The sequence below is a fragment of the Micropterus salmoides genome, unplaced genomic scaffold, assembly GCF_014851395.1.
Source record: "Micropterus salmoides isolate LMB-PRFRI ecotype aquatic unplaced genomic scaffold, ASM1485139v1 Ms_hic_scaffold_22, whole genome shotgun sequence".
NCBI classification, from domain to species: Eukaryota; Metazoa; Chordata; class Actinopteri; order Centrarchiformes; family Centrarchidae; genus Micropterus; species Micropterus salmoides.
Window position 1 is genome coordinate 19,745,750 of NW_024041373.1, and position 27,988 is coordinate 19,773,737.

At 38.0% G+C, this 27,988-nt stretch overlaps 1 protein-coding gene across 1 annotated transcript; it reads left to right on the forward strand.

Annotated features, from left to right (window-relative positions):
* Window positions 1-2,675: 2,675 nt before the first annotated feature.
* LOC119917611 (regulator of G-protein signaling 7-like) lies at window positions 2,676-27,956 on the forward strand. The gene is given in 17 exon segments (XM_038738002.1): window positions 2,676-2,772; window positions 9,168-9,218; window positions 17,676-17,782; window positions 18,834-18,885; window positions 19,836-19,900; window positions 20,228-20,304; window positions 20,542-20,623; window positions 21,478-21,552; window positions 21,712-21,769; window positions 21,772-21,809; window positions 22,072-22,133; window positions 23,191-23,301; window positions 23,429-23,554; window positions 25,386-25,572; window positions 25,817-25,906; window positions 27,079-27,115; window positions 27,421-27,956. Coding segments are annotated over 16 exon segments (1,299 nt in total). The 3' UTR covers window positions 27,100-27,115; window positions 27,421-27,956.
* The last annotated feature ends 32 nt before the right edge of the window (window positions 27,957-27,988 follow it).

Sequence of the window (27,988 nt, forward strand, 5' to 3'; positions counted from 1 at the left end):
TTTGATTTTAGCATGTAGGAGTTTCTTACTGATTTTAAACACGTCTTTATCTTCTGAAACCCACCATCTTGTCTTACTTTATCTAGTGTTGGTTGAGGAACACCAAAGAAAATCTCACCCTCTGATACTTAAACTGTTAGATGTCATGACATTTTCTGTTGATCAAATATTGTAAGTATCTTTTTTTAATTCTCTCTTTGAAATGTACCCTGTCAACTTGCCTAATTTGGTGAATTCCTACATTTCCCAGAAAGACTATTAACGAAGTAGTGAAAGTCTATGACTGCAGCAGTGTTCCTTATTAAAAATGAAACCCATCTTGTGGCTGGTGTACATTGTTGTCCGTTAAGACTCCTGCTGGTAAAGATGTTGGTATGCCATTGGTGTGACAGTGGTACCAGTAGGGTCTTACTTGGAACAGTCCGTACATCGGTTAAGTGTGGAAATAGGAAAAATCAATAAATAAGCAGAAGCATTTTGTAGAGGTAGACCTACTGACCTGCCTCATGCATTACATCTGTGGGAGAAAGAGATTCACAGAACAGACTGAAATAATTGGGAAATGCGTATTTTTGTTATCAATTCAGGCATTTTTTTGTTTTTCTTTCTCTTGCTGGCCCTTCAATTCTCCTCTGGCAGCTCTTTAGTTACAATATTTGCCTGTGCTCCATCATTGTCAATTAGGCTCCAGTGACTAACTGGGATGATATTTAGCTCTAGGGTATTTGACTAGCTACAAGCTTTCATTATAGCATTATGCTACAGTACTAGCTCATGAACTGCCTAACCCAAGTAGTCACATATTTACATCACAACTGCTCCTGTCTCAACAGTATGGCCACAGAAATTCATTTTCGACCACACAAAACCTTCACTTGTACGGAATACAATTGGCTGCATTTAAATTGCGTTACTTTTCCCAGATGAGTTCCACTGATACGTCATGTGTGTGTCATATGAAGATGGAGAGGAAAGAAAATTGGGGGATGATCCATGAAGTCAGACCTATGAGAACAACGTAGCACTTCAGTGCAGTGCACAGCCACAACATACAGACATCACACACTAAGTTACAGTTGGTTATACTGTATGTTAGGTGTAATCAGATCAAAAGGAAACATTTTAAACCAAAAGACTATTTTAAACACCAAAACACAACATTTACACAACACAGTGCTATGCCAGCTAGCTAGCTAGCTAGCTAGAGGTTCATGTGTTTTCTTGGAATAGCTCTTTCCTCTGACCCACCTAGCCGTCATGTGTTGTTCTCCAGGGATCTGGCTCGAGTTCCCTGTTATTTTCACTTTACGTGTTGTCTTTGGGGCATATTATTTTGAAAAAAATAACATAACTTTCATGCAAAAGCAAGTCAGCTAATCATTCTACTCAAATCCAGTGAAAATGGAAACTTTGTACTATAGTATGTCTATTGGATGCATAGTGATGGATGTCATAGCTAAATGAAGTAGAAGTAGAAACTATTATTTCCATCAGTGTGTTCCAAATAAATATTGGCAGTTTGTCCAATTGTCAAGTATACCACCTGTAATTTGGGTATACTTTTTGATTCTCTTTTTATAGAATGTAGTTGTCTAGTTAAGGAACACAGATAAAATTAAGTCTTTTTATGACCTGGGAAATGTGTTATTGCTGTTTTTACATCATGGCTAGAATACTCTGTACTAGACTCCAAAAAAACCCAGAAAATTATGAAAAACAACTTTATTGCCTCTTAGAATTGATTTTAAGATTTTTGCACCAATCATAAGAGTATGAGTGTTTCAATTTGCGGTGACAGAATCACTGAAGCTGAAAAAACAGGAAATTGACCATCCCCAAAGAATACCTCTTAGTACAGAAAATCCTTTACAGGTGGAGGGACATAAAGTAACACATTCTTTGTGTGTGTTTGTTAATGTGTGCCTGTTTGTGTAGTTGCTAGGCTGCTGAAAACGTTTTACACTGAGGGAGGAATTTGGGGGTATTTCTTGGCATTCAATCCAACTGGCTTATCGGGGCCATGCTCTACTCTCTGCTTTGCTCCCTTCTGTGTGTTCTTGGAAATGTGGCTGCCTTGTGTTGCCCTGGCAGGCCCTTGAAATAACTCCCAGAACATTTCTGTCTCTGTGATGTGTGAAGATGTTTGTGTGTTTGCGTGTGTGCATGTCTGTGTCTATTTGCCTGTGCATGTCATTCTTCAGTGTAGCTTCTGGTTCAAAGTCAACGCTGAACACAAACATTTGTGTCTTCAATTTTTTTTTTAAGTGACATTGTACATTTTCTTCTCAGCTCAAAGTTCTGATGTGTGACTGTTTCGAGACAAATATACCGTGATTGATCGTGACAAGAAACTTCATTGCTGTACTTCCAAATTCAATAGCTGTTGCAGAATTCAATAAGTGCAGCTTACTGGCGTTTTCTTGTGACAAATGACATGAGAGGCAGAAATCTAACAGCAGTGATTGCTAGTCACCAACTGCCTCGCCTCACACTCTCTGTCCCCTAGAGACATTGGCTGAACCACACAGGAACCTGTTTGTATCTGTTTGCCTCTTTCTGTCTTGCTCACACACAGCCTCTACTTACTAAAGCAAGTTCATGAAAAGTACTTACTCTCTCTCATGCTCGTTCTCCCCCTCTCTCCTCTTCTCTGCCACTGTCCCTGTGTTGTCCAGATGGAGGAAGTAATAGCACGTATGCAGGATGAGAAAAATGGCATCCCAATCCGAACAGTGAAAAGTTTTCTAACCAAGATCCCAAGTGTTTTTTCAGGTAAGGCTTTTATCTCTCTGCTCTGTTCTGTTGCTCTCTCCTCTCCTCCCACCCACTAAGAACCCGACTAGTACTCTGTTCTTGCCAAACAAAGCACTGAAAGTATTCAGAGAGTTGTCCATTTTGCATTTCAGACCAGCAGTGCCAGAATGTCAAGGGGATTATATTGGATTTTCGGGCAGTGCAACCTGATATATAAGAATCCATGCTGGCGTGATACTCCAATACACTACATTCAAAAGCTGAGAGGAGTGAGGCCATCATAACTGCACATGAAGATGAAATAAACAACGCACTTTATACTGTAATATAAACTTACAGCATGACAGTATCAAATTAATAGCCTGTGTCAGCGAATAACAGTTTGAGCTTTACAAAGCATAATCTATTCTGCAGATACAGATCAATTTTGGTCTCAAAATTCTGATAAAATATTAAGGATTTATCTACTGACTTAATACCTTAATGTATTTTTTTCTGACATCTGGCCAAGCAACATCAGCTCAGATGCATTTCTGTTCTCTTTTTGTTGGATAGTACACAATCAATACAGCTTGCGAACAGCTACACTGGCTACGTCTGTAGGAACATGACAGAATTGCAACAGATGACTTGTATTTGTAGCTGTTTTGCACCTACCCTACATATAGTACATACCTATACCTAACTACAGTATCATGTTTACCCTACACATGGATCCACATGTCTAAAAACTACATCATAATCATAAGTATTACAATCTGTTTTTAAACAAAATGTACAAGTGTACAGAGTTTAATGTTCAGACTGCTTCATGCTACAACACTACTCCCCTTGCAGTTTCTAAGACTGCAGCAAGGACAGTCCCTCTGTAGTTTCCCCTCTGTGAACTCTGCGACTTGTGTTCATTGAAACACTTGGCCACGCTGTAAGCACAGTCAGGGACATAACACAGGTTGCTGCGGTGTGTTTTTCCTCTGCACCACTTAGACCCTCAAATTTTTTTATAAAATACATTAATTTCTTCACTTGCCAATATATTCACCTGTTATAATAACAGCACTTGTTCTCAAAATACTGTATTGCTGACAGGACTGGTGTACCTAGATCCCATTTTTTCTTTAACTGTTGAGTTATAAAATTGTATTTTTGGTATCTTAAAGAGGTGGTATTATGCTTTTTGCCATTTTCGCTCTCTTTTTGAGCTGTATATCTTTTTTGTGCATGTAACAGGTTTGCAAAGTGAAAAAGCCCAAAGTCCAGCCCAAAGGGAGTTCCCATCTCCCATAGAAAACTCTGCTCTGAACTGCTTGAAAACAGCTTGTCCAGCCGTTTCCCAAAATGCGCTCGCCAAGTGGCTAGTCCGACACGCCCTAAAAATACTGAGCTGCAGCACACACCTCCTCTCCCTTCCAAACACTAGCTACCCTCCAGTCAGTTAATGGACATAAAGTTGTTACTGTGATGTAGAGACAGAACTCAGTTATAACTTTATGGATGAAAGATACTTTGTTACAGATTAATAACTCACCACTTTGAAACTCTTGCTCCAGTCCATGTTGCTAAGCTGGTAAGGGGATATATAGCTGAACCGAAGGCTTCTCACTGACCCGCCCTTCTCTGTTTCTGATTGGTTAGTAGTCCTTAATTAGGAACTGTGCACGAGTCACTCCCAACAAAGATCATGTAGAGGCAAGATGTATCACTCCGTAGCTAAAACGAGCCTTCAACACAGGGTGAAAAGAGGAGCTGCGCCTCTGTTGGTGTATGAAATTGAACCATGTAAACCTGTTCTGGTACAACCCCTAAATAAGATTCTGAACCTGAAAATGAGCAGAATACCACCTCTTTAAATGTTGAAACATTTCTAATCACACAGCACGAGTGCAGTCGATATTGAATAGCAGCTATATACAGCTGTATTCTAACATTAACTTAGCTCTCCTTATTAGCTAGGCTCCTTACATGCTTGATAATAACTTTTTTTAAGCTGGGTCTCCGACATTGACATATTTTACCCCTATTCAAGTTAGTGGATGGCTAAACCGTTAGCCTGCCCGGCCGGCAAAAGTCACCACGGTGGACGCTGTAGCGCTACCGCCAGCTAGCGTTTGGCAGAGTAATTGCAGAATGACGGAGACACCGATGCACAACTATATATGCACGGCTATGTGCGTAGCCTACGGCGTACCTAAGCACTGACGATGCAGAAGTATAAATTGTGCTTATTAACTGCCAGCACCTACCTGTCCAACTGAAAACAGGCCATCTCCGCGTTGGGTTACACACACACACGGTAGCTCCACTTTAATCTTGAGAAGCTGCAGAGCTGCAGACTTTGCTTTCTGCTCTGCTTGCTTGCTATTCAGAGTCTTGTACCGAGTTGTGCATGCCAAGAATTGCATGCACGTTGCGGCTTCTTGCAGGTCTATTCCAAGTAGGCTACTGTTTAAATATGATAAAAAGGGGGTGGCGATGGCGCAATGGATTAGACTATTCCTTTGGTGTGAGAGACCCAGGTTCAATCCCCCACTGTGACCCATCCACCATTATGTCCCTGAGCAAGACACTTAATCCGTAGTTGCTCCAGAGGCGTGCGACCTCTGACATGTATAGCAATTGTAAGTCGCTTTGGATAAAAGCATCCGCTAAATGAATGAATGTAATGTAATATTCATTGCGTGGTTCATCAATGATTCGGACACACAACACCTTCTCTCAATTATTTGCTCAACCCCTCAGGCTGTTTTTATTTTCCATTTAACTCTTTTAACCCTGATTGTACTTCCTCGTTCCTACATACACCCACTATGCCACAGATTGACTGACTGATTTATTCACACACTTTAAAAAGATTTTTTTAAAGAATCTTTCTTTTCGCATTTTTATTTATAGCATTATATGTTATTTATTCATAATAAGCTGTATATTAACTTCTTGAGAGAAAACCGGTAGTTCTATGTAAACTTCCATATAGCCCAAATGTTTGTATGAGTCTATACATTATTATTTAGGGAAATCCTTCTCATTCTGGCTTTGATATGTTCAATTGCTGTATCCTGATACAATTTACTACAGCAGTTATCCAATATTTGCCATCATTGGGATAATAAATTGTAAATTGTTATCGCTTATCACATTCAAATATTGTAACATTCTGACACATGCTTGCACCCACACACACACGCATGTATGCACAGCCCCGTCTATTGGCATGATATTAATTAATTCAGAGAACAGCCTTGTTAGAGGATTACCTTACACGTCTCATTTAAGCTCTCTCTTAGAAAGTGGGTCAACTTTGATAGTGTGAAAATGGGGTTGTATTAATGATGTTAATCCATGGAAATCTCATCTGGTTGTGGGGGTGCCGAAAAGCAACGGGGCGCAGTGAAAGAAAAATGGAGAGACACACACAGAGACAGAAATATAGCCTGATGGACAGACAGACCGCCACAGGGACTGACTTTCTCACTGCATGAATTCTCTCATGCCTTCATTTCACACCTTTGTTCTGGCTTCTGTGGCTCTCGTCTCCTCAACACACCTTCACCTCTCAGCATGGAAAAGAGTAATAATAGCATGGAATATATAATTAGCCAAGTGCCAAAGTTGTGGTGGGGTGTGAAAATACCCAGGGGGCATTTCTGAGATGTGAAAAGGATACAGTTGTATTCTCAGATGAAAGATGAATTGCAAAATGTCATCCACCATATTAAAAGTTTGATGTCCATTTTGGTCGTCTCAAGAAATCCCCTCAAAATAGTTTTTAATGATTGTATCATCTGTTAAAAATGTATATATGTAGCCTATAGTGTCTTGCCTTGTCTTCTGCTTGTCAGGATTGACTGAGTGCAGAGCAGGAATACAGAGTATAAACGCAAATGCAGGACACCGGAGCAGAGTGGATTCAACTGGTGATATTTATTTAAACGTACAACATAAATTCTCAGGTTTATACAAGGTGAAGCAGAAGTCCAAACAAAGGCAGGTAGTTAAAAACATAAATCCAAAAACTGGGCAGAGTACGCAGAAACAGGCAGAACACTCAATATACAATATGTCATGGGGGGTCAGCTGAGTGCAGTCTAAGGTGTGGACCCAAATACAGACAATACGCGAAGGTGCAGTTCAAAAGATTTATTAACTCCAAACTGAAACAAACTTATGTGGAAGCACAAGGTAAAGTCCAAACTGAGGTAAATCCAACAAACACAAGGTAATCCAAAACACAAGGTAATCCAAAGATCCAGGCAAATACAGAGCTCTAGGCAGAACACTCAACACTGACAACAAGGAGACACAAGCAGGCATATACACACACACGGACTAACGAGCAGGGCAGGAGCAACACAGGTGAGGGGGATCAGGACTAATGAGACACAGGCAGGCAGAGAGACAGCTGGGGAAAATAGAAAGGCTGTGTCCGAACTCACTATATAGTGGACTATATAGTGAGCTCGCCATTTTGCAGTGCTGTCTGAATGTATAGTGATTATTATAATACCCTATATAGTCCACTCAGTGTATCCCAGAATGCATTTTAAAAAGTAGTGTACAACCGATGGTCACTAACCAAGCCCTACATACCATCACGCATTGCGCTGATAGAAAAAACTGTTTGTCCGACGGCAATGACGTAATTATCGGCGCCGAAATAACGATCGGAGTAAGGCAAGGCAAGGCAAGTTTATTTGTATAGCACATTTCACAACAAGGCAATTCAAAGTGCTTTACATTAAATAAAAGAAACATAGGGAAATTGAAAAAATACACATTAAAATATAATTTTGGTGAAATAGAAAAAAAAACAGGGTAAAACAGGACAGTAAAAGTTACAGTGCAGTGTACAATCAGGGTTAAAAGAGTTAAATGGAAAATAAAAACAGCCTGAGGGGTTGAGCAAATAATTGAGAGAAGTACACTTAATCTACTCTCTCTAGCTAGTCTGTACTCAGGTCCATAGCAATCTTTGGGTCCACTGAAAAAGTAGTGTCCGAAAGTGTTGTTTTATTAATGCGAGTGAGTTCACTACATAGTGCTCTACATACAACTCCCTACATAGGAGGTAGGGAGTAGTGAATGAGAGGGGGTTTCGGACACAGCCAATGACACCAAAAGGCCATAGAGAAACTAATTATAACCAGGAAGGAACAGAATATTAACAACTGATCCAGAACATAAGCAGACAGATCACAAATATACCAATAAACTACCACTAACAGGGAAAACAGACTGAACTATTATTAAACAGAACACAGAGCAAACATGGACTAAATAATACAGAAGTACACAGACCAGGAGTAGACAATAAGATAAAAATGCAGGACAAAACTAGAATATGAGACAAGACAGATACTATAAAACTTAAACATGCGAATGAACAAAAGACTAAACATGACAAGGTCAAATAAAGCTATAGAAACACAGAATCCAAAACCAAACCCATGAAAACAGATACTAAGTAAACTAGAACATGTGAATAAATAAAATAATAAACAAGGCTACTCAGAGAAACACAGAACCAAAACCAGACTTAAACAGGAAAACATGAACACAAACCACACTCCCAACACAATGATGGCAACACTACAAGGACAGAAAACAACTGAGGGCAATATATACTGGGGCACACACGCACACACAAGCAGGCAGGGCAATTAGCCACAGGTGAGACACATGTCTACACAAAACTAGACAAACACACCAGACACAGATGATTATAAAATAAAGGGAAATACAGGGAGTAAAGCTACTGACAAGACACAAGGACGAGTGTAACCCAATAACAGCAACAGAGAACATGGAACTAATGATCAACTGACACAAACTAAAGGACAAGAACACAGGGCCAGTGAAACAGGAATGGGCATTAACAATAATATAACAGGAAAATACCACGCTCAAACCCAAAACCATGACACTGCTTTACGTTAAATGCATCTCTCCTCTCCTCTCCCCTCTTCTGCTCAGGCCATATTGTGACCTGTTTATATCTTAGTTTTTGTTTGTGACAGTTGGAAGTGTCTGGTGTGATGCATTGACTGATTATATAAAACAATTGCAACTACAATGCCTGTGATGTGACTGAGTCAGACAAATTCTGTTGTTACTGTACACAATAGATGCTTCATTATGCCATTTGTCTCTTTGGTCATTTGTATTAATGGACTACAGCTTGGATAGGGTGTCAGAAAAGAAAATTTGGTAATGGGTGGCCTATTACTAACCCACATGGCGCAAGGCGAGAGGAATTGGTATGCACTGTGATGATGAGGGGAGGTGGGTAGGGTTAAGAGTGCCATTGTTTTCTCTTTCATTTGCATCTATATGCAAAAAGGTGTTTCAGCGCACTGTGACTGTGAATATATTTGATATGTCAGTGATTCATATTTATGTGCTTTCTCTCATTTCAGGTTCTGAAATTGTACAGTGGATGATCAAGAATCTGGACATCGAAGATCAAGGTAAAAGAGCTGATCAATATTAATCTAGTGCAGTGGTCGACAGGCGTGAGGCAAAGATACTGTGTGAGGTATAAGAGGCAGGTGCATGCCACTGCTCTGAAAAACAACAAAGTTAGTTATTGTTGTTTGGCTGCTAATTTGGCCTGTTTAACTACACAGTCCGCAGTTGGAGCTGCAGCCAAACATGTGACACACAGCTCATGGAGTCAATTAAGGTAGGCTACTTTAAACCACTTAGGGCACAAAACACTTATAGGCTAATATAGACTAAAAACAGAGCTCAAGTTGTAGCCTAACAGCTGACTCCATGGCAACATTATACTTCCTGTTGATATCCCTGAAGCATCCTCCTGAGGGGGGCCACTGTGTCAGACGTAGAAAACCACAGATCTATGAAAACAGTGTGAGGTGTAGTCTCTTTCTAATTAATGCTAATATTAATCTAAAGACTTAACACTAAATTGACAGTGTTGTTACAGTTGTATATTATTGTATATTTTTAGATTGCTGGTGGTTTTCAGGGCATGACAAGAGACGTGATCAGATATTGTAAAAAACAAATTCAACTTAGATGTTTTCATTAGTCTGCACTAAGAAAGAAGAACACAAAGGCCTACATGCTTTTGTGGAATATGTACCTTTAAGTCCACAGTTCTGCATTTTTATTTGGTCTGTCTTTTTGTGCCCTTGAGCTACAGCAGACACTGGAATTCTTATTCTTCCTTTTTTTCTTTCACATTATTCTTATTTTAGTCCAGGGTGATAAAATAAAACTCAAATGTCTTGAGGGAGTTGCCAGATCATTAGTTGAGCTTCTTGTTGCACATAAAATGACTCAGAAGTGAGCATGTTGAACTATGATAAATATTAGAAGTTTAAACCAGTTGCTTGCATTAAAAAGGATGATAAAGAAGTATAGCTACGTATGTGCTTTTATGTGTGGGTGGCATCCAGTGTCTGCTCTAGTGCGCGCCTCAGTATTCTGCAGCCAGTTCATAGTTGTGATACTTAGCTGACTCATCAACACACAATTCCTTTGTGTGTTTCGTTTGTAGGGAAGGATCTGCCTGTCATTTGTCAGTTGTGGGTGTTTAGATCATTGTGTGTGATAAGGGCACTAGGAAATAGACAGATCATGATAAAACACCTCTGCAATGTTTGAGATCTGTTGAACTTACTAGAGTGGATAGACTGTGTGTTTTTTGTCTTTATTTATGCGGAGAATCACAGTTTCACATTTAAAGTATGAAATTAGCTTTTTCTCATGCCTCAGACTGCACTGTGATTAATAATGTATCTCCATGCCATGCCAAAAAACTGTGCCAAATTACTTCTGCTTAATGTGCTAAACTGGGCCTAAAATGCTTATTTTTGTTGCACTGTTACTGAGGTCTGGCAATAACACATATATTATTCCCTCAAGCAAATTTACATTTATAGTGTATTATAGTGTTTTGTGTCATCTGCAATACTGAAAATGCTCTTCCGTAACAGTTCTCTCAATCAGATTTGTAAAAAAAAAAAAAAAAAAATGCTGCAAAGAGTCTGAAAACAGACAGTTTCTTGTCCTTTAGGATTTTTTTTTTAAATCTGTGAATTTTTCTTTTGCAAACAGACACAAAACATGCTGTCAATTGCCCTGCGGTGGGGAACAGAGTGTTGTGCACTGGAAGGGCTGACAAACACAGCAAAGTAAATGCAATTAATTTTGCTCACAGCATGATAGCAGCATGTTTATTATGTAAAGGCAGATGAGCTTATATCAAAGTTGACTGGGGATTTAGACTTTTCTTTTGCTAAATGAATACCACGGATAATATACTGACGCACTCCAGATGAACATTATCATCCTATTTTGTAATCTCTGTAGTCCCCCATCCTATTTTCATTCAATACCACATTTGCATATTTCTGTCTCCAGATCTTGTCAAAAGTTGTAGATGTCTTTTGGACCTTTTAGGTTTTGAATATGTAACTCTTTGCCATATTAGTTTTTTTTTTCAAGTCAGACCATTGCAGATCATTATCATTCATTGTTTCTCTAACGCCAGTTGTTTTGTCTGGCAGGGGAACTATTTGAATTAACTTTTTCCGCATTTACGGTGGCCCAGACTCGATTCATTACCATTCATTAATGTGCTGGTCAGACATCTCACAAAGGGATTGAAAACACTCAGAAGATGAATGTGAAAGAGGAGCCATAGGTTTACATGATCTACAACTTAAAAAATAAAAGAGTGAAATGAGTATTTCTGATACATTAAGGTTAAACGTTCATAAATCCACTTAATAATCATACAAGTAAGACACTCTTTTTACTTCCAGATCTTGTCTCATAATCACCAAATACAGATGTTTGCTGCAATTTCAAAAGTAATCCAGTTGTGTGTTGTCCTTACATCTGTGTAGCACCTAATTCACTATGATTCACCATAATGTAAACAGAAGGCTCAGTGTAGCCCTTAGCATCACCCAAATCATGATGGGAGTACTGGTGGGAAAATCTCAAAATATATTCATCCCATAGGAAAAAAAACCCAACAGATTGCTACATTATCAGTTAACTGTAAATGAAGGTAAGGAAGAAGGAAAGCAACCCTAAGTTTAAAGGGGTTAATGAACTAATGACTGCTTAGCTAACAGAGTCGCTTACAGTATGAATTAGCTTTGCTGTATTATGGTTTTGATTAGGCCAGGAGAGTGATAAAAACCGCTGCAGACTCTCCAGCATCAGTCGGCAGCCCTTCTGTCATGTTATTGTTAAAATACATTCCATGACACTGTATAGTGACAAATACATCAGGTCTGTCTATAAAATATAGACTCTTCTTTAAAATAAAGAAATAAACACATCTTTAAATTTTCTTTAATCCAACACAGAAAAGATACACTCATTTTATTTTAACAAATGCACCACATAAATATGTTTGGTGTTTTTCCAAATAACATGAGTGATCATTGTACTATATGTGTTAGGAGTACAAAATTACCCAAATCTGAAGGTCGGACTGTTGACGTTGTTTCAGGCACTTCTCGGAGCAAGCTTTCTACAAGATTTATTCAGAGTGAAATTGTATCAAACTGAATTGATCCCTACCACTGACAATGCTGTAGCTTTTTACAGCAACATTTCTTAAAGCATGAAAATAAACATGCCCCCATTAGGAAGTTAAGGATAAAAAATTTAGATAACCCTTGGCACAAACGTCAATTAGTTTGCATGACCATTCCACATTCTGGAAAACTATTAGAGCAATACAAAATAAGAAAGTTAACAGCTTTTCTCACCAGTTGAATATAGGAAATGCTGTTATAACAGATAAGAGGCATATGCTTTTAATGATCATTTTAAAAAGGCAGGACATATTTTTTAAGATAAATTTGGTGAAACCTCTCTTGTTCAACATAGTATCCAGGTAGCAATAAGTGAAACTCCCCAGGGTGAACCCAATTCACAGGTAGCTTGTAATAATTCATCCCTGACTTGGGCTGAACATAGATCCCAGACAGTACAAGGGGAAGTGGTTTCTTCTTTTGGTGGTTCTTCTTCGGCCTTTGAGCTCGCACCGTTCGCAGAGCATTGAGTCCAAGAATATATATATATATATATGACAGCTTTCAAGTATTTACATAATCATTAGCCACATACTGTATAGCAGTTAGCTGGGTAAATGAGCTTTTGAGACAGGGAGGTGGGAAACAATATGTTCTGTATGCATGTGTGAATATCTGTGCATGTATGCGTGTGTGATGTTGAACTACACATAAGATAAGAAGATAACACTGTCCTTTTTATAGAATCTAATGCATTCCCACAGCACAGCAAGTAAAATTTTGTTTGATAAAATCTCTTCCTCTCAGGAGTATTTTTTGTTTGACTGACATGTGCTGGAGTCATTGCCTCTCTGTGTGTGTGTGTTCTGTACCTGTGTGAGAGAAAGCAGAAATTACAGACGAATGGATTTCTAGTGATATCATTATAGTAAAAAATATGTAACATTACTATTCAAATTTTGTAAATGTTATCACAGTTGTGAAAAAGTAGTTTATCACAATGCCCAAAATACATACTTACATACAGTACGTACATAAATACATGCATAATACAAACATACATATACAAAAAGAATAGTTGTTTAGAACATTTAGATCTCTGTGGGAGAAATTTAGTTGTCAAACAGCAACACTTTTAACATTTAACATAACTTCAAAATCACATCAACAAAAAACAGTCAGACTGTCTGTGAGTCTATATCATATTAATAAAGTTGTGAATTGCGTATTGAAGAGCACCTAATGTGATCTGTGCAATACCAGGGAACAGTAAAATGATCTCTGAGGGAGGACATGTGGCCCATCAGAACAGCATGGAGAGGGCGCAAGCTGTTCTGTATAATGCTCTTGGATTTCTCCTCCAGCCTTCTTTAAACTTCCTTGAGAGTCACTCTTAAAGTAGAGTGATTTAGATAATCTTTTTCAGTCTCATGAGATCACTCCTCTGTACACTGCTACCCTGGCATACAAATGTATAAAACCTTGTAACTTCCTTAGGAAAGAAAAGTGCTTCTTTGATTGTTATACCAGGTGTCTGACAACATCATGGAAAAGATCCCTACGAGGAACACCCGGTAACATGCTCTGTTTTTAATCAGAGATGGGTTAGAGGCGAGTACACCACTGTCTTTCTTCTCTTCCAAATGACATTAAGAACAGTAGAAGCTACCTGATTTATTCACAAATTATCTGTCTGATGTAATAATGTCGGGATAGAAATTCTACTCACAAGATAAGTCTGAGGGACTGTGAGATGATTAATGGGGTAGAAAACACATATTTGTATTAATATTTTAGAGTTGTCTGAAGACTTTTTTTTATGTCAAATATTGAATAATTTTACCCTCAAACAATTATGTAAATAAAACCATCTAAGACTTTTAGAGAGGTAAATCTCTCTGGGACTGCTTTCAGCTTATAGACTATAACCAGACAGTATTTTAGGAAGGAGTCACAGGCCAAAATGATTAAACAACTGGTTTTATCTTTCATAATGTATTGTATTTTATAAGATGCCATTTTTTAAATGTAAAATCTCAATCTGCAAAGTAACAAGAAACAAAAACAAAAATATCATGTGAAATGCAGTAGAGTGGAAGTACAAGTGCCTCAAAATTGCATTTAAGTATAGAACTTCAGTGAATGTACTCTATCACTATCCTAAATATGCATACTGTATTTCTAAATACTGTTATAATCAAAATATAACTAAACTACAGAGTCTCTTTCCTTGTCTTTAGATACAGCTCAGCTGGAAGAATACTTCCACACACCACTTGGCAGGGCTCCAATCTGCTAAGTTTTTGGCACAGACCTGATAACATGATGAAATCAATGGGTGATTTCCCCCTGGACTCTGAGGCCGGCCTTTCTTGACAACTTGACTAATTCCAGTCCAAGGTTTAGTCAGCTATATAACTTATAGAAAAGCCTGTGATATGTTAAATGGAAGCCAGAAGCTCTTTTGCTACCAGGAATTGATATTTATAGACTCTTACTAGAAAGGTAACAACAAAACAATCTTATTTAATCTTTTATTTATCCTTCCATCTCATTAGTCTGATTTTGCATTTTCAGATTTATTCTTTTGTGCCCATCATACTGAATATGTTCTATATACTCGAAGAAATTAAATCTTTCTACTGGATTCTGCACTACCACTTGCAGCTCAGCTTTATCAAATTTCATGTATCTGCCTTTCAAATTGTGCTGGATGATTTCCAAATTTGGAAATGAGCAAAATAGGCTATGCAGCATCGGGGGGGGGGGGCCTGTTCTATCAGTTACTATGTGTGGGGATGACATTCAACATCCATCCTTAAAACTCCCATCAGAAAAACCCTCAGCTTCACTTTAACAATAGCATAGAGGCTGAGCAAATCATCACATACAGACAGGCACTTAGCCCAGTGTTTGAAGAATAGGAGGCAGCAAGCTCTAACAGCACTGACCTAGATGTAATTTTTCATACTTTGCTGACTTTACTTTCATCTGACATTCACCCCATCTGACATAACAATCCAGAAAATGACATTTTTGAATGGATAATAAATAAAAAGGTATGGATGAGTGGATTTTTTGTTTGTAAATGTCTGTCTTCTTGAATTTCTCTGTATTTCGTAGACAGATGCAGATGCATGTGGGGCAATATTGCTGTAAGAAATAGTACAGTGGAGGGGAAGGAGTGTGTTTATAGGTAGACAGGTTTAAATAACTTATGAGTCATAATTTATTACTAAATGCAGCCCACTTACACACACAATCATACACATACGCATCATGACCGCTCAAAGCTGTGACAGTCAACTCATTGGTAAAGGAAAAGCCAATGGAAAGTCTCTATTTATCTCACACACACATGCACCCAGTGCGTATGCATGTGTGGGTGTGTGTGTGGGTTAGAGAGTGAGAGAGCAGAGATGTGCATATTTTATGCATGCATTAAGTAATCTCCTGTTATAGCATTCATAGCTCTACCTTTTTAGACCATATCAACCATTGCATTTGTTAGCTTATGGGTGTGTTAAGATTACCGTTTGCTGCTAGCCACCCCTGGGCTTTACACAAAATATTCAGTTAATACTAAACTACTCGAATTAAGTGACATAAACAGACAAGGACACTACTGGAGAACAACACATTAACTGTTTCCTTTACTGTTAATAATGACCAAAAAGTGGCAACACATTATACTGAACATGAATAATAGCTGACGACACCATAAAGGGGTTACAGGTTGAGAACAGCAGGAAATAAGTGGTGGCAGACGAGACACACTGTTGATGATGATTACATGTTTTCATTATCTGATGGTTTTAAATCAGGGACAGTCAACCATGTGTGGAGCACCAGAGGGAAGCAGGTTTTCTCTCCAACCAAGTACAACACCAGGTGATTTGACTGATGAGTTCCGCCTATCCGGCTGAACGGGGGCTAATCAGTGAAACCTCCTGTTGTGCTGTTTGGTTGGAACGGAGACCTGCCGATCCTTCTGTCAAAGCAGTGTCAGAGTCTATTAGAGCAGCAGCTCCTAATTCAGGTCCTGGTGTTCTTTCTCGCTGGTCATTTTGTCAAGGATGAATTTATACTGAGGGATGAAAGGTGAATAAAGTTAATTAGGTGGTGGGATAAAAAACAGCATGCTGGCTCAGGGTCTGTGATGAGGAACTATTGAGTGCAGGATAATCAGAGAATTTTTAATGAAAATTTTGATTTGTCTTTTAATGATTCGGTATAAACTGAATAAACAGTGTTTATAAAGAGGATGTGATTGAATTTATATTACGGAAGGGCCTTATCACTTACTTTTGAAACTGTTTTCTGGCAGAGAATTAGATTATTTTTATACCATGCTCTGTCTGTTGAATATAAGGCTACAATCAACAGGTGGCTAGCTCAGCTTAGCACAAAGACTTGGAACAGGGGGAAACAGATACCAACAGTCTTTTTCAAATGGTAACAAAATCCACCCACCAGCACATGTAAAGCTCACAAATTAACATATCTTGTTTGTTTAGTCAGTACAAAGTGTCTAGTGTGTCTATTTCTTGGCTCTGAGCAATGGCCAGACAGCTAGTGTAAACTCCTGGAAGGTAGTGGTCATCGGGAAAGAAATAGTCTGACACATAACCACCTTCATAAAATGGTGGATTGTTGTTTTGACACTTTGTTTTTGTACAGATTACACAAATGAGATGTAACATTTAATTACTGATCTTAAGAGTTGGTGATAGATAGATAGATAGATTTTGTTACCATTTTGCAACTGTTTTCCCCTGTTGTCTTTGTGCTAAGCTAAGCTAATATGAGAGCGGTATCAACCTTATCATGCACTGTAACACTTTGCTAGATAGCAAACAACTATTCCTTCAAACCTGAAAATGTCAAATTATTATTAAAAAAGTAACATAAAATTGAATTCCTTTAAAGGCCTGAGATTACAATATTGGTTTAAATTTTTTATTTTGTTTGAAAAAGATATTTTTTCTTAGAGAATGTGAGTAAATATTTTGGATAATAATTTATCTGTAAAGATAAATTACATTTTATATTTTCTTTTGAACATAGCTATATGCATTTAAACCAACATAATCTTTTTATGGATTCCAAAATACACATTAAAGATCTATAATATATAATATATTTTTCAGTTCCCACTACATCTCACTGTTTTGGAATAATGAAAGATGTTAAGTTTCTGTTGAAACACAGAGTAGCGGTATAAATATCTGTACAACAGTTGACTGTGTTGTTTAATTATACTGTTTAAAATAATAAAATCTTCCTGCCCACAGCCATTTCATTGAACACTCAAAAGATGCTGATGCATGTGTGAATGTTTTATGTACATGAAACAGGAGTACACCAAGTTGTAAATGGACTTTTTGTTTGTGTTTTCTCCAGTGGAGGCTCTTCACCTAGGAACTCTGATGGCTGCACATGGTTACTTCTTCCCCATCTCAGACCATGTCCTCACTCTCAAAGATGATGGCACTTTCTATAGGTTTCAGGTAAGAATAATGATGATTTGTGTTCAAGGATCTTATACTATCTCGTAGTCTCTAGAAATCTATTGTAATATTATTAAAGTTAAATGACCTTAATTGTAGTGCTGGGATCAAGGACTATTAGATTTAGTCCAATAAAACAAAAAATAGTTTGTACTATTTTTTCATCCACATTTTTATTAGAGGTATATTGTGCCAGTTTTTATACAAACTTTAACATGTGTTATGTCATCATATGACCTATAGAGAAGGTTTTCACTTATGTGTAAACAGAAAGTTTCAATCCAGATTTCCAGAGTTGTGATTGCCAACAGGTTTGCATTGGATTTGTAGGACTGAAAAATTATTTGTTTTATGTATTTTTCATAAAGAAAAAATACTTTTCGTAAGTTTGAAATATACTTTATTGTCATTTCTATTTAAAACATCTGAAGTGCCTTCCATGCTGATAAAGTACAAAAATTATTTTACACATGACAAATTTCCAACTCGGATAGCTGAGCATGTTGGAGTCTATAAATAGGGTGACATGCCAGAGAAGAAAGTAGAGAAATCTGTTAAAGTGCTTCTTTGTTACTGGAGTCAAAATGGTAAATAGGAGTTGCTGTGGACCATAATATTTATAGGTTATATTGCTCTGAATGTCAGTCGTGGGACTGGCAGTTTTAAAGATTTTTTAGTGAGCTCCCCCAAGTGTGCTGCACAGAACTAACCAAAGTAAATCCATGCCTAAGGCTGTTTGTGTTAGTAGCAGGCTTCACTTTTTACATGTAATCGGTTTTCATCTGAAACCAGTCCATACAATGCAGCCTGAGGAGGGTCAAGATTCATGCTGTCTGTTCTCAGTGCTCACTGAAAGGAGCTTATGTGCTTTAGATGTTATGCCGAGCCCATTATACAACAAAATGTTTTATTGTGGCAGACGCAGGGCTGTGACTGCGTGCCCACCTCTCGTGGAAAGTGCTCACTTTGATTCAAAACACCATGTGGTTTGCTGTCAACGAAGTAAGGTTTCTTTTAGTTTTGTTTCATAATGACCTGTTTTTCCCAACAGACTCCATACTTCTGGCCATCAAACTGCTGGGAACCAGAAAACACAGACTATGGTGAGAGAGTTGTTCTGTTATAGTCTAACTGCTACTTTGTGCATCAAGCAGTACTGAAGAGACTAATGATGCACACTGTTTTTGTAGTGCATAAAATATATTTGTCCAGTCGATATGTTATTACTGCTGATGTTTCAAAAAATTAACAGAAATGATGCAACTGCTGTATGTGGATGGTAGATAGAGTCAAATTTTGTTTTAGATGCTTGGCCCACAGTTAGAATCGGTTATTGTGCAGTTGGCGTGCAATGATGCTTTGTGCTTTCTATCTTATTTCTATTTTATATATTTCTATTTTTAATGTATTCCAACTTCAGTCAGTTGCCTCAGTCATACTCTCTGACTGAGGCAGACTGATTACAGTGATGGAAACGAGGGATGTTTTTGTATGTGTGCACCAATTGGGCACATTTGGCTGAATGTTTTAATGGTGATACAGGGATGAGCTTTTCATTGTTTACAGCAGAGCGGAGTGGAGATAAACATTTCATAATGCCAGAAATGGTTTGGGTGAATAGCCGCAGCCTTGCAGGTCTTTCATTTGTTTTTGAGTTGTAGGAGAGGCTAATGCTCGCTGTGGGAATAATCCTGAGTGTTAGGGGAAGTTAGAGTGTCTCAGATGTAGCAACTGATTCACGTGAATGATGCCTCCTAATGAAAACAGTCTAATGGCATAATGAAGTTTTCACATAATGGTCAGTTAACAAAGGGATGAATGGATGATTACAGGACAGAAAAAAATTTAAAGTCAGGTGTGCACACACACATACACAAGCACACACTGTAACAGACGCTCAGACACCATGCACAGTCAATGACCTTTGTGATATGCAGGCCAGTTTAAATGTGCAGTTGAGAGGATTAAATGAGTAAACGCAGGGCCACTTAAGGCTGTTAAAACCAAGCTGAGATCCTGTTCTCCCTCTATTACCAATCTCTCTGTCTCTCAGCTGTTTACCTCTGCAAAAGAACAATGCAAAATAAAGCACGTCTGGAGCTTGCAGACTATGAAGCGGTAAGTGAGAGAGGTCTTTTATTGTCAGCACTCCCCTCTTCACGTATTTGTTCTGTTCCTGTGTTGGCACGGCTCTCAGACTTTATCTCTTGCCTTTTTGGTCATACTAACACTGAGAACATTTGTTTTCTGTGTGTCACTGCATCATTTGTTACTATCCTTTCACCAAAGCTATTAAATGAATCACCAAGGATTTTTTCTTTTGTATGTGATCATTAAAATGGTATCCAGCCATGCACTGTACACATCATGTGCAGTAAACATATTCAGCCCAGGCCCCTCTAAAGCCCACCCCCCCCCCATTTTTGTTCTTTGTTTCCATTGCAGGAGAGCCTAGCAAGGCTACAGAGAGCTTTCGCCAGGAAATGGGAGTTCATTTTTATGCAAGCAGAAGCACAAGCGAAGTAGGTTTCTATAAGAACCACACACGCATTGAGCCATTATGAGTGAGTCCTCTTACACCCTCATTATGACATGATTTAACTTAGTGGTTTGCTACGATTTCCCTGTAATTAGCAGCACACAACCTTCACAGATGAACTGCACATTAACCATGTGATGGAATAAACGGATCATACGTGTGTTGGAATAACCCACAGGCTCTGTAAAAACAGTTCTGAACTCCTTTTTTTTTCTTTCAGAGTGGACAAGAAAAGAGACAAAATTGAGAGGAAAATTCTCGACAGTCAGGAAAGAGCATTCTGGGACGTGCACAGACCAGTGGTGAGTCAAATTACTGATTTGCTGTAATGATATCATTGCTGACATTATCGACATCATCTTAATTGTTCCTGCAAAAGTGATCCACCACATCCACACATTTCACAGGCAGTAGGGATGCACTGCACAGTGTGACAAAGGAATAATGTTTTGAAAATGTTGCAGTTACAAACACGCCATAGATTAGGTAATTTGTATATGAGCTATACATTTCTGATTACTGTGAAATATGAATGGTGTGAAGAGGTGAACATCCCCCGTCGTGTATCCTCTGCCACACACAGGAAATGCCACATCAATAACTGTCACAGCACGTCAGCTTCACTGTTGCTCTTTACCTTGTTCATACACTCTTGCTTAGCATTAGCATTTAGTTTCCCCCTGAGGTTAAAGAGTCCCCTCTTCTGTATTTCTCTGAAAGCCATTGGTCCATGCTTAATTGGAAAATAAGTACAATTTATGGGTCCTTTGAGCAACATAATCAATATTAATTCAAATTTCACTTTGCTTTGTTCTTCTGGAAGAGACCAAGATTAGACCACTTGTTCAATCAGCCAGAATTTGCAAACTAAGACTCTGGTTCGCCGGTTTACTTGTTTTGCTAAAATTGGCACATTCCATGTTTGATTAACAAGCATCTGACACATGGTCCTGGAGACTTATCGGAATCACTTCACCACCCAGCCAAGCATATTGTATTTGATTAACTGAAACTAATAAAATGGTAGGAAAAATTGTACCTTTACCGCTTGTGGCGTCCTCCTAGAGGGCAAAACATAAACAGCTAAAGTCATAAACATTTTATTTAAGTTTAATTAACTCATGATTTTCTGGTTTTCTCCTCATTTTTCTCACAGCCTGGATGTGTGAATACAACGGAAGTCGACATAAAGAAGTCCTCCAGAATGAAAAACCCTCACAAAACCAGAAAGGTACAGTGCAACTTCCCACTGATACATATTTTTTTAAGGTCAGGGTTGACACACACTGTAACAGACATGAACAGACAAGCTTGTTGTTCCTTGCTGTGCTTGTCAGCAGCTGCAAGGCTACTACTATTGATAGTTATATTTATGTTTTTGTTGTCTCAGTCTGTGTATGGGCTGCAAAACGATATCCGTACACACAGCCCAACCCACACCCCCGCCCAGAGGCCAAGCAGCCTACAGAAGAAGAACTGCAGGAACAGGTAAGACCTGCAGATGGCACTCTACTATTGAAGAATTTTCATCTGTTACTTTATATTTACATCATTTTTGGTATGCAAATAATTGTATTGAAAATCAGTTTAGTAAAATGATGATATGTTCATACTGAACACAAAGTAGTACAGAGTTTAAAATTCTCAAATATCATCCAGCTGGTATGCAAATATACTTTCAAACCAACAATTCCTTGTGAATTCATGGAGATTGATTGCTAATGCTAATTGTTCACTGCTATGGTTTCAGATCACCTATTGGCAATTGCAATTAGACAGGCATCGACTGAAAATGTCCAAAGTGGCGGAGAGGTGAGTGATGTTCTTTGTGTCTTTATTCAATTTAGCCATTGATCTGTTTATTGAGCCTTTAAATGGCCTAACATGGTGTGGAATTAAGCTACGATGACCTTGAGGAGTGATTGGGCCCGGACAATGCCTACAGTGAGTGTCAGCACTGATAATGCCAGATACTGGATGTCACATAAAGTGTCGATTTGTCCAAAAAAAGAGAGGTACGGAAGCCCTGAGAGGAAAGTGGAAAAAAAAACATTCTAGTGATCCATTTTTGGGATCTAAATTTGTATTCTCTCCTGTGTATATGACTTAAGAACACATGAAAAAACATTTTGACAGGCGAACAAAAATACGTTTTGCCAGGATAATTTATCGAAGTAGCTTAAACATTGTTTTCATCTGTGAAACAGGTGAGGAAAGTACAGCACTACCCCATGTTCTAAATAGGACTAAAAGCATTTATGTTTTCTTCCAGATGAGTTTTAATTTCTCCATGCACTCTAACTAAAAGTTATGTAACATTACTGTTATGTCTAGAAATCTGCGCTTTACCTGGGCAAAAACATGAATGCTTTTAGTTCTATTTAGAAAATGGGGTAGTGGTGCACTTGACTTCACTATTTATTACAACAAAAACACTTCTTTCACAGATAATATAAGGAAAGGAACTTAGACAGAAAATAATCCTGACAAAAAAAAAAATTCACCTGTTATTAAGGTATAAACACAGGACAAAAACGACTCTGATCAGACTTTTTTCTCACTTGCCTCTCAGAGCTTCTGTACAGAGATACATCAGCAACAAGTTCTCTGTCCAAATACTGGGTCAATCCCTCTAGTCAGACTCTACCTTAATTTGAATTTGAAGTATTTGCTTTCAAGAGGAAATTTCACTTCTCCTTTTACCAATTAAAGCTTACAATTAAACAACTAAGTCATATTCACTCACAGAAAGGTATGGCACATAATTACACCAGACGTGGTAACTTGATTATAATATATGTGAGATTTCCATCAGTGATACAGATTGATGTAAGTCATATGTTCTCTGTTTTTTCTCCTCAACAAACAGTTTGCTGGGCTACACAGAGCAGTATGTTGAATATGACCCCTTCCTCACGCCTTCAGATCCATCTAACCCCTGGATCTCAGATGACGCTACACTCTGGGAGCTCGAAGCCAGGTGGGTAAATGAACAAAACAGATATTAGATGGATACACAGGTTGATATGTGTTTACATTTATTCTATGTTTTGTTGCACACATATTTCATTTGTGAAAGATAGGTTGTATTTTTGTGTGTTCTCCAGTAAGGAGCCAGGCCAGCAGAGGGTAAAGAGGTGGGCTTTTGGCATCGATGAGGTTCTCAAAGATCCTGTGGGGAGAGAGCAGTTCCTCAAGTTCCTAGAGTCTGAGTTCAGCTCAGAGAATCTCAGGTACACAGTGAAATAGACACCAATCTCCGAGCGCTGACTCGCACACACACACACACACACACACACACACACACCATACTTGTTTTTTGTTACTTATGAGAACATTGTTTTGCCTGAAATAATATTAAAGCCTCTATCTGTATTTTTGACAACTTATATATGAAGAATATTCACATGCATGACTAGATAGTTTGACTTACATCCAGATGAAATAGCGTTTTGTTTTCAGCTGATTATAATTAAAAATATCGGACTGTTTTACTGTCATGTGTACTCCGAAGTGATGTAAATAAACCTTTTACGTCATCATAAAACTAAAACCTAGATATAGTTATTAGGTCAGTCTGTGTATTAAAACACCTGACAACAGTGGTGGAAGAAGTACTTAGACCTTTTACCTAAGTAAAAGTAGTATTACAGCAATGTTAAAATAATCCAAGTAAAAGTCCTGCATTCAAAATAGACAAGAGTAAAAATACAGAAGTATAATAACCTAAATGTATTTAAGTATGAAAAGTAAAAAGTAGTCACTATGGTTTATGGCCACTTTCAGAGTGTTAGAATAATCTAACATTAACATGTAACATTGATTTTAATGTTATGATTGTTTGAGGCAGAACTCATTTTAACTACTTCCCACATGGGTCCCCAAGATGTGACTGTGTGAACAGATATTGGCCACAGTGTCATTAATACAAGCAGATTGTACTGGATAATAACTAATAACTAACTAATAATAACTAATAATTTTTCTGTGATTCTCTGATGATAAGAGACATCATCAATCTCAATAGTAGCTCACTTGATTGTGTTTTTACACCCTGTACAAGTGCTTGCTTAATTATTGGTACATTTTCATGTCAGCAACAACTTGGAAGCTAACAACTATTACTGTTGTTACTGCTGCTGTTGCTTTTTCCTATGTATAAGAAGTAACCTACAGTAATATTGTATCATCAAAGCAGAGTGAGCTGGTGGATGCAGCATTTTTTTCATAAATATGCACAACTGTAGCTGTGGCTGGAATTACACAGGTGGGCAGGAAAATTATGTTAATCTGTTTATTCACGAATACCGCAGAGTATCAAAGGTGCATGCTAACAGCTAAATATGAATGTGCAGGATAGCCCCTCTGCTCCCTCTGATGGTACATGTCTGTATTGTTTCTGCCCAAAGCAGATAATGTGGTCTATAATGTGGTTTGATTAAATTATCATTTAATCTCTCAGGCAGTTGAGCGTTATATTAACGCTCCACTAATTGAAAAGATATAGATTATTAAGAAAAAGCATGCTGCTATTCATGGACATAATAACCCTATAAACCTTAACTTGTCCTCTCTGCTGAGGTGTCCACCAGTGATACACACACTAAAATTCTTACCATGAATCTTATCTCATTTGTAATAATAAGATGATGGACCAAATTTGTTAATGTAATATGTGTAAAATAGAATCGGATGCTCTTCACTGGAATTTTTTGAATTATTATTGGAGATTATTTTCTGAACCATAATGAATGCATATCAAGAGACTTTGTTGGCAGCATTTTAAACCTGAATGTGAACCCTAAGGCAAATTACCTTTTACGTTTGTTTACATAAAGATGTAATTTGTGGACTATGCTGTCTGACTTCTGACTTTGAAAAATATGACATTGTAAATGGACAATACCCAGGGATGGTACCAGTGTGGATCTGACTACCTTATCCTTGCTAACTTTTATGCCAATTTCCTGTTTGACATAGTTTACTACTAGCTATACCACTTCCAATTTGCGGTCCAGAACTACTGTATTAAGCACCTATCTTACTGTTAACTTTGGTCTGTAGGTTCTGGCTAGCTGTCCAGGAACTAAAGAAACGTCCCATCAGAGAAGTTCCAACTCGGGTTCAAGAGATCTGGCAGGAGTTTCTGGCCCCTGGAGCGCCCAGTGCCATCAACGTTGACTCCAAGAGCTACGACAAAACCACCCAGAATGTCAAAGATCCTGGACGCTATGCCTTCGAGGATGCACAGGTGCAAATGATACAAATACATTTAATTACATTTCTGTAGTTGTTTGTGTTATGTACAATTTTACACTGCACATAAGTATAGTGTAAGTGACACAAAAGCAGCGTCATAACTCCTGGCAATATGTGAATCACAGCTTTGTTTTGGTGGTCAGTATAGCATTTTATTGTTTTTATGCAGCACAATGTGTTGATCATGTTTCTGATGCTTTTATAAATTTCTTTCACATTATGTGTCTCTACAACAGGAACACATCTACAAGTTGATGAAGAGTGATTCTTACAGCCGTTTCATCCGTTCCAGTGCCTACCAAGAGTTATTACAGGCCAAGAAGAAGGTTAAAAAAACCTTATAGCCTTTAATGTTTAAGCTTGAAAATAAGATGAGACGCAGAGAAGTACATGTAGATGACGGTGCAAGCTTACAACCTTTGTTGTTGTTTGTACATACACTGATGATGCAGTCTCTTGGTGATGTTAAAACCTTCCCCCATGGCACCCACAGTCACACCTTTTCAAAGTCTATTAAATCACACTTTAAACCCATTTCCAGTAATCCATTCACATACAAAACAAGCATGGAAGTTGCTGTTGCACTCACCTGTAGTGACATATTTCTGCTACAGGCGCCGGTTTGATATAATTGTACTCACTCAAGTGTATACAGATATCTTTGACCACTAAGGGGCAGAAAATCATTGTAGATTTAGAACAACACCTGCATCCAAATGCAGTTCTGTTTCTATTCCTTTTGGTTGTGGTTTGGTCTCCATTAACTCCTAAACAAAAGCTAGTCTGTCTTGAGCTGCAGAGTTAGATGGCACTCCAGGCAACTCCTTTAAATTACATGTAGTCATTTGTGTCATATTGCTTAGTGTAGGTTTAACTATATGTCTCCTACAAAATATACTATACTGTATCTGAAAGTGATATAAAATTCCTGAATACAGCGGTGTATGTGGTAGAATTGCTTAAAAGTGCAAAACAGGTCAAACCAAAGAACATGTCAAACAAAATGGCACCTGCATGCCAGCAATATCAATGAGAGAGAGTGACTACAACGTATTAATAGAGTCTGCTTCAGGTGTGGATGATGGAGTAGGTGATCAGGATTCTTGACAGGCTTGTAGAAACCATTATGAATAGCAGAGCCACAGAGACTATCATAACATGATTGATAATTCAGAATTATACAGGTATATCCATGTGCTTAAAATCTGCACTGTCTCACACCTCCTACATTTCTCTGCTTGTCATTCTGACAAAGATGATTTTAATATTATAGCTAGCTATTATAGAGTTTTGTTTTTATAAAATGCTTGGCTTTCAATAGCTTTATAATGATGGCAGAGAACTCGTTCTCTATTGTGTTTTTGAGGTAGTCTGAATGGAAAGCATAGCTCTTGTCTATCTAGCTTACAAATTGTTATACTCTACATATTATGATTTATGTATGAATCATTTGCATGGTAAACTTACTTCATTTAAAGTGTCTTTTTTGTTCCCTTAGAAAAGTAAGAACTTGTTCTGAAGGCTCTTGATTCCAGGTAATGTCCAGTGCAAAATGATGCATACTGTACTTGTCATTTAGTTATTGTATTGTAATGGCCAATCATTGTAGATATCTTGTCACAGCCACTATTTTTAGAACCATTTCAGGTTTTAAATACACATACTATACGTAATGTTACAATTACATTCAGCTCAAACCTTAAATTTGCACAGTGCATGCAATATAACATTCCAGCACCATGTCCATGGCTGATCATTTTGTTATTAAACCCAAATTTAAATGTATTTATTGTCTTTCATTCCCACTTACATATTTAACTCAATCTCTCTTCTCACACAGGGGAAACCACTGACATCCAAGAGGCTGACCAGTCGTGTGCCATCATGCTAAAATCAATGCCATCTCTCTCTCTGGGACATGGAGAGGGGGACCATCTCATCTCTTCGTCATCATTGTCTGTTCATCCACTCTTGGCTCAGCTGGGCAATGAGCCGGGCCGTCTGTTTGTCTGTTGTCCACCGGATGTTGCATGTCCATGGAGAGGAGGTTCCTTCTTCTCTCTCCTCTTACAGTTCCTGATAAATTTCCAGTATTCTCAGAAAGGAGGCACTGCTGGACTTGTGAGGACACTGACTGGTGAGATGAAAAATATCAGATCCAGTGTTCCAGTTCCTTCTATCATAACAGCTGGATCGGAGCCCCCTCTCTCACTTCCAGCTGAAACAAATGATGTCAGAGAGAAAAAACACATAGAAAAGATATATAAAATGACAACTTAAACTGATAAATCTAACCAATGTCATTGCTTTACATGATCTGAGGTCACAGATACTTTGTCACGCTATGGGAAGTGTTGTGCAGAATGAATATACTATATATATAGATATATACATATATTATGATTATT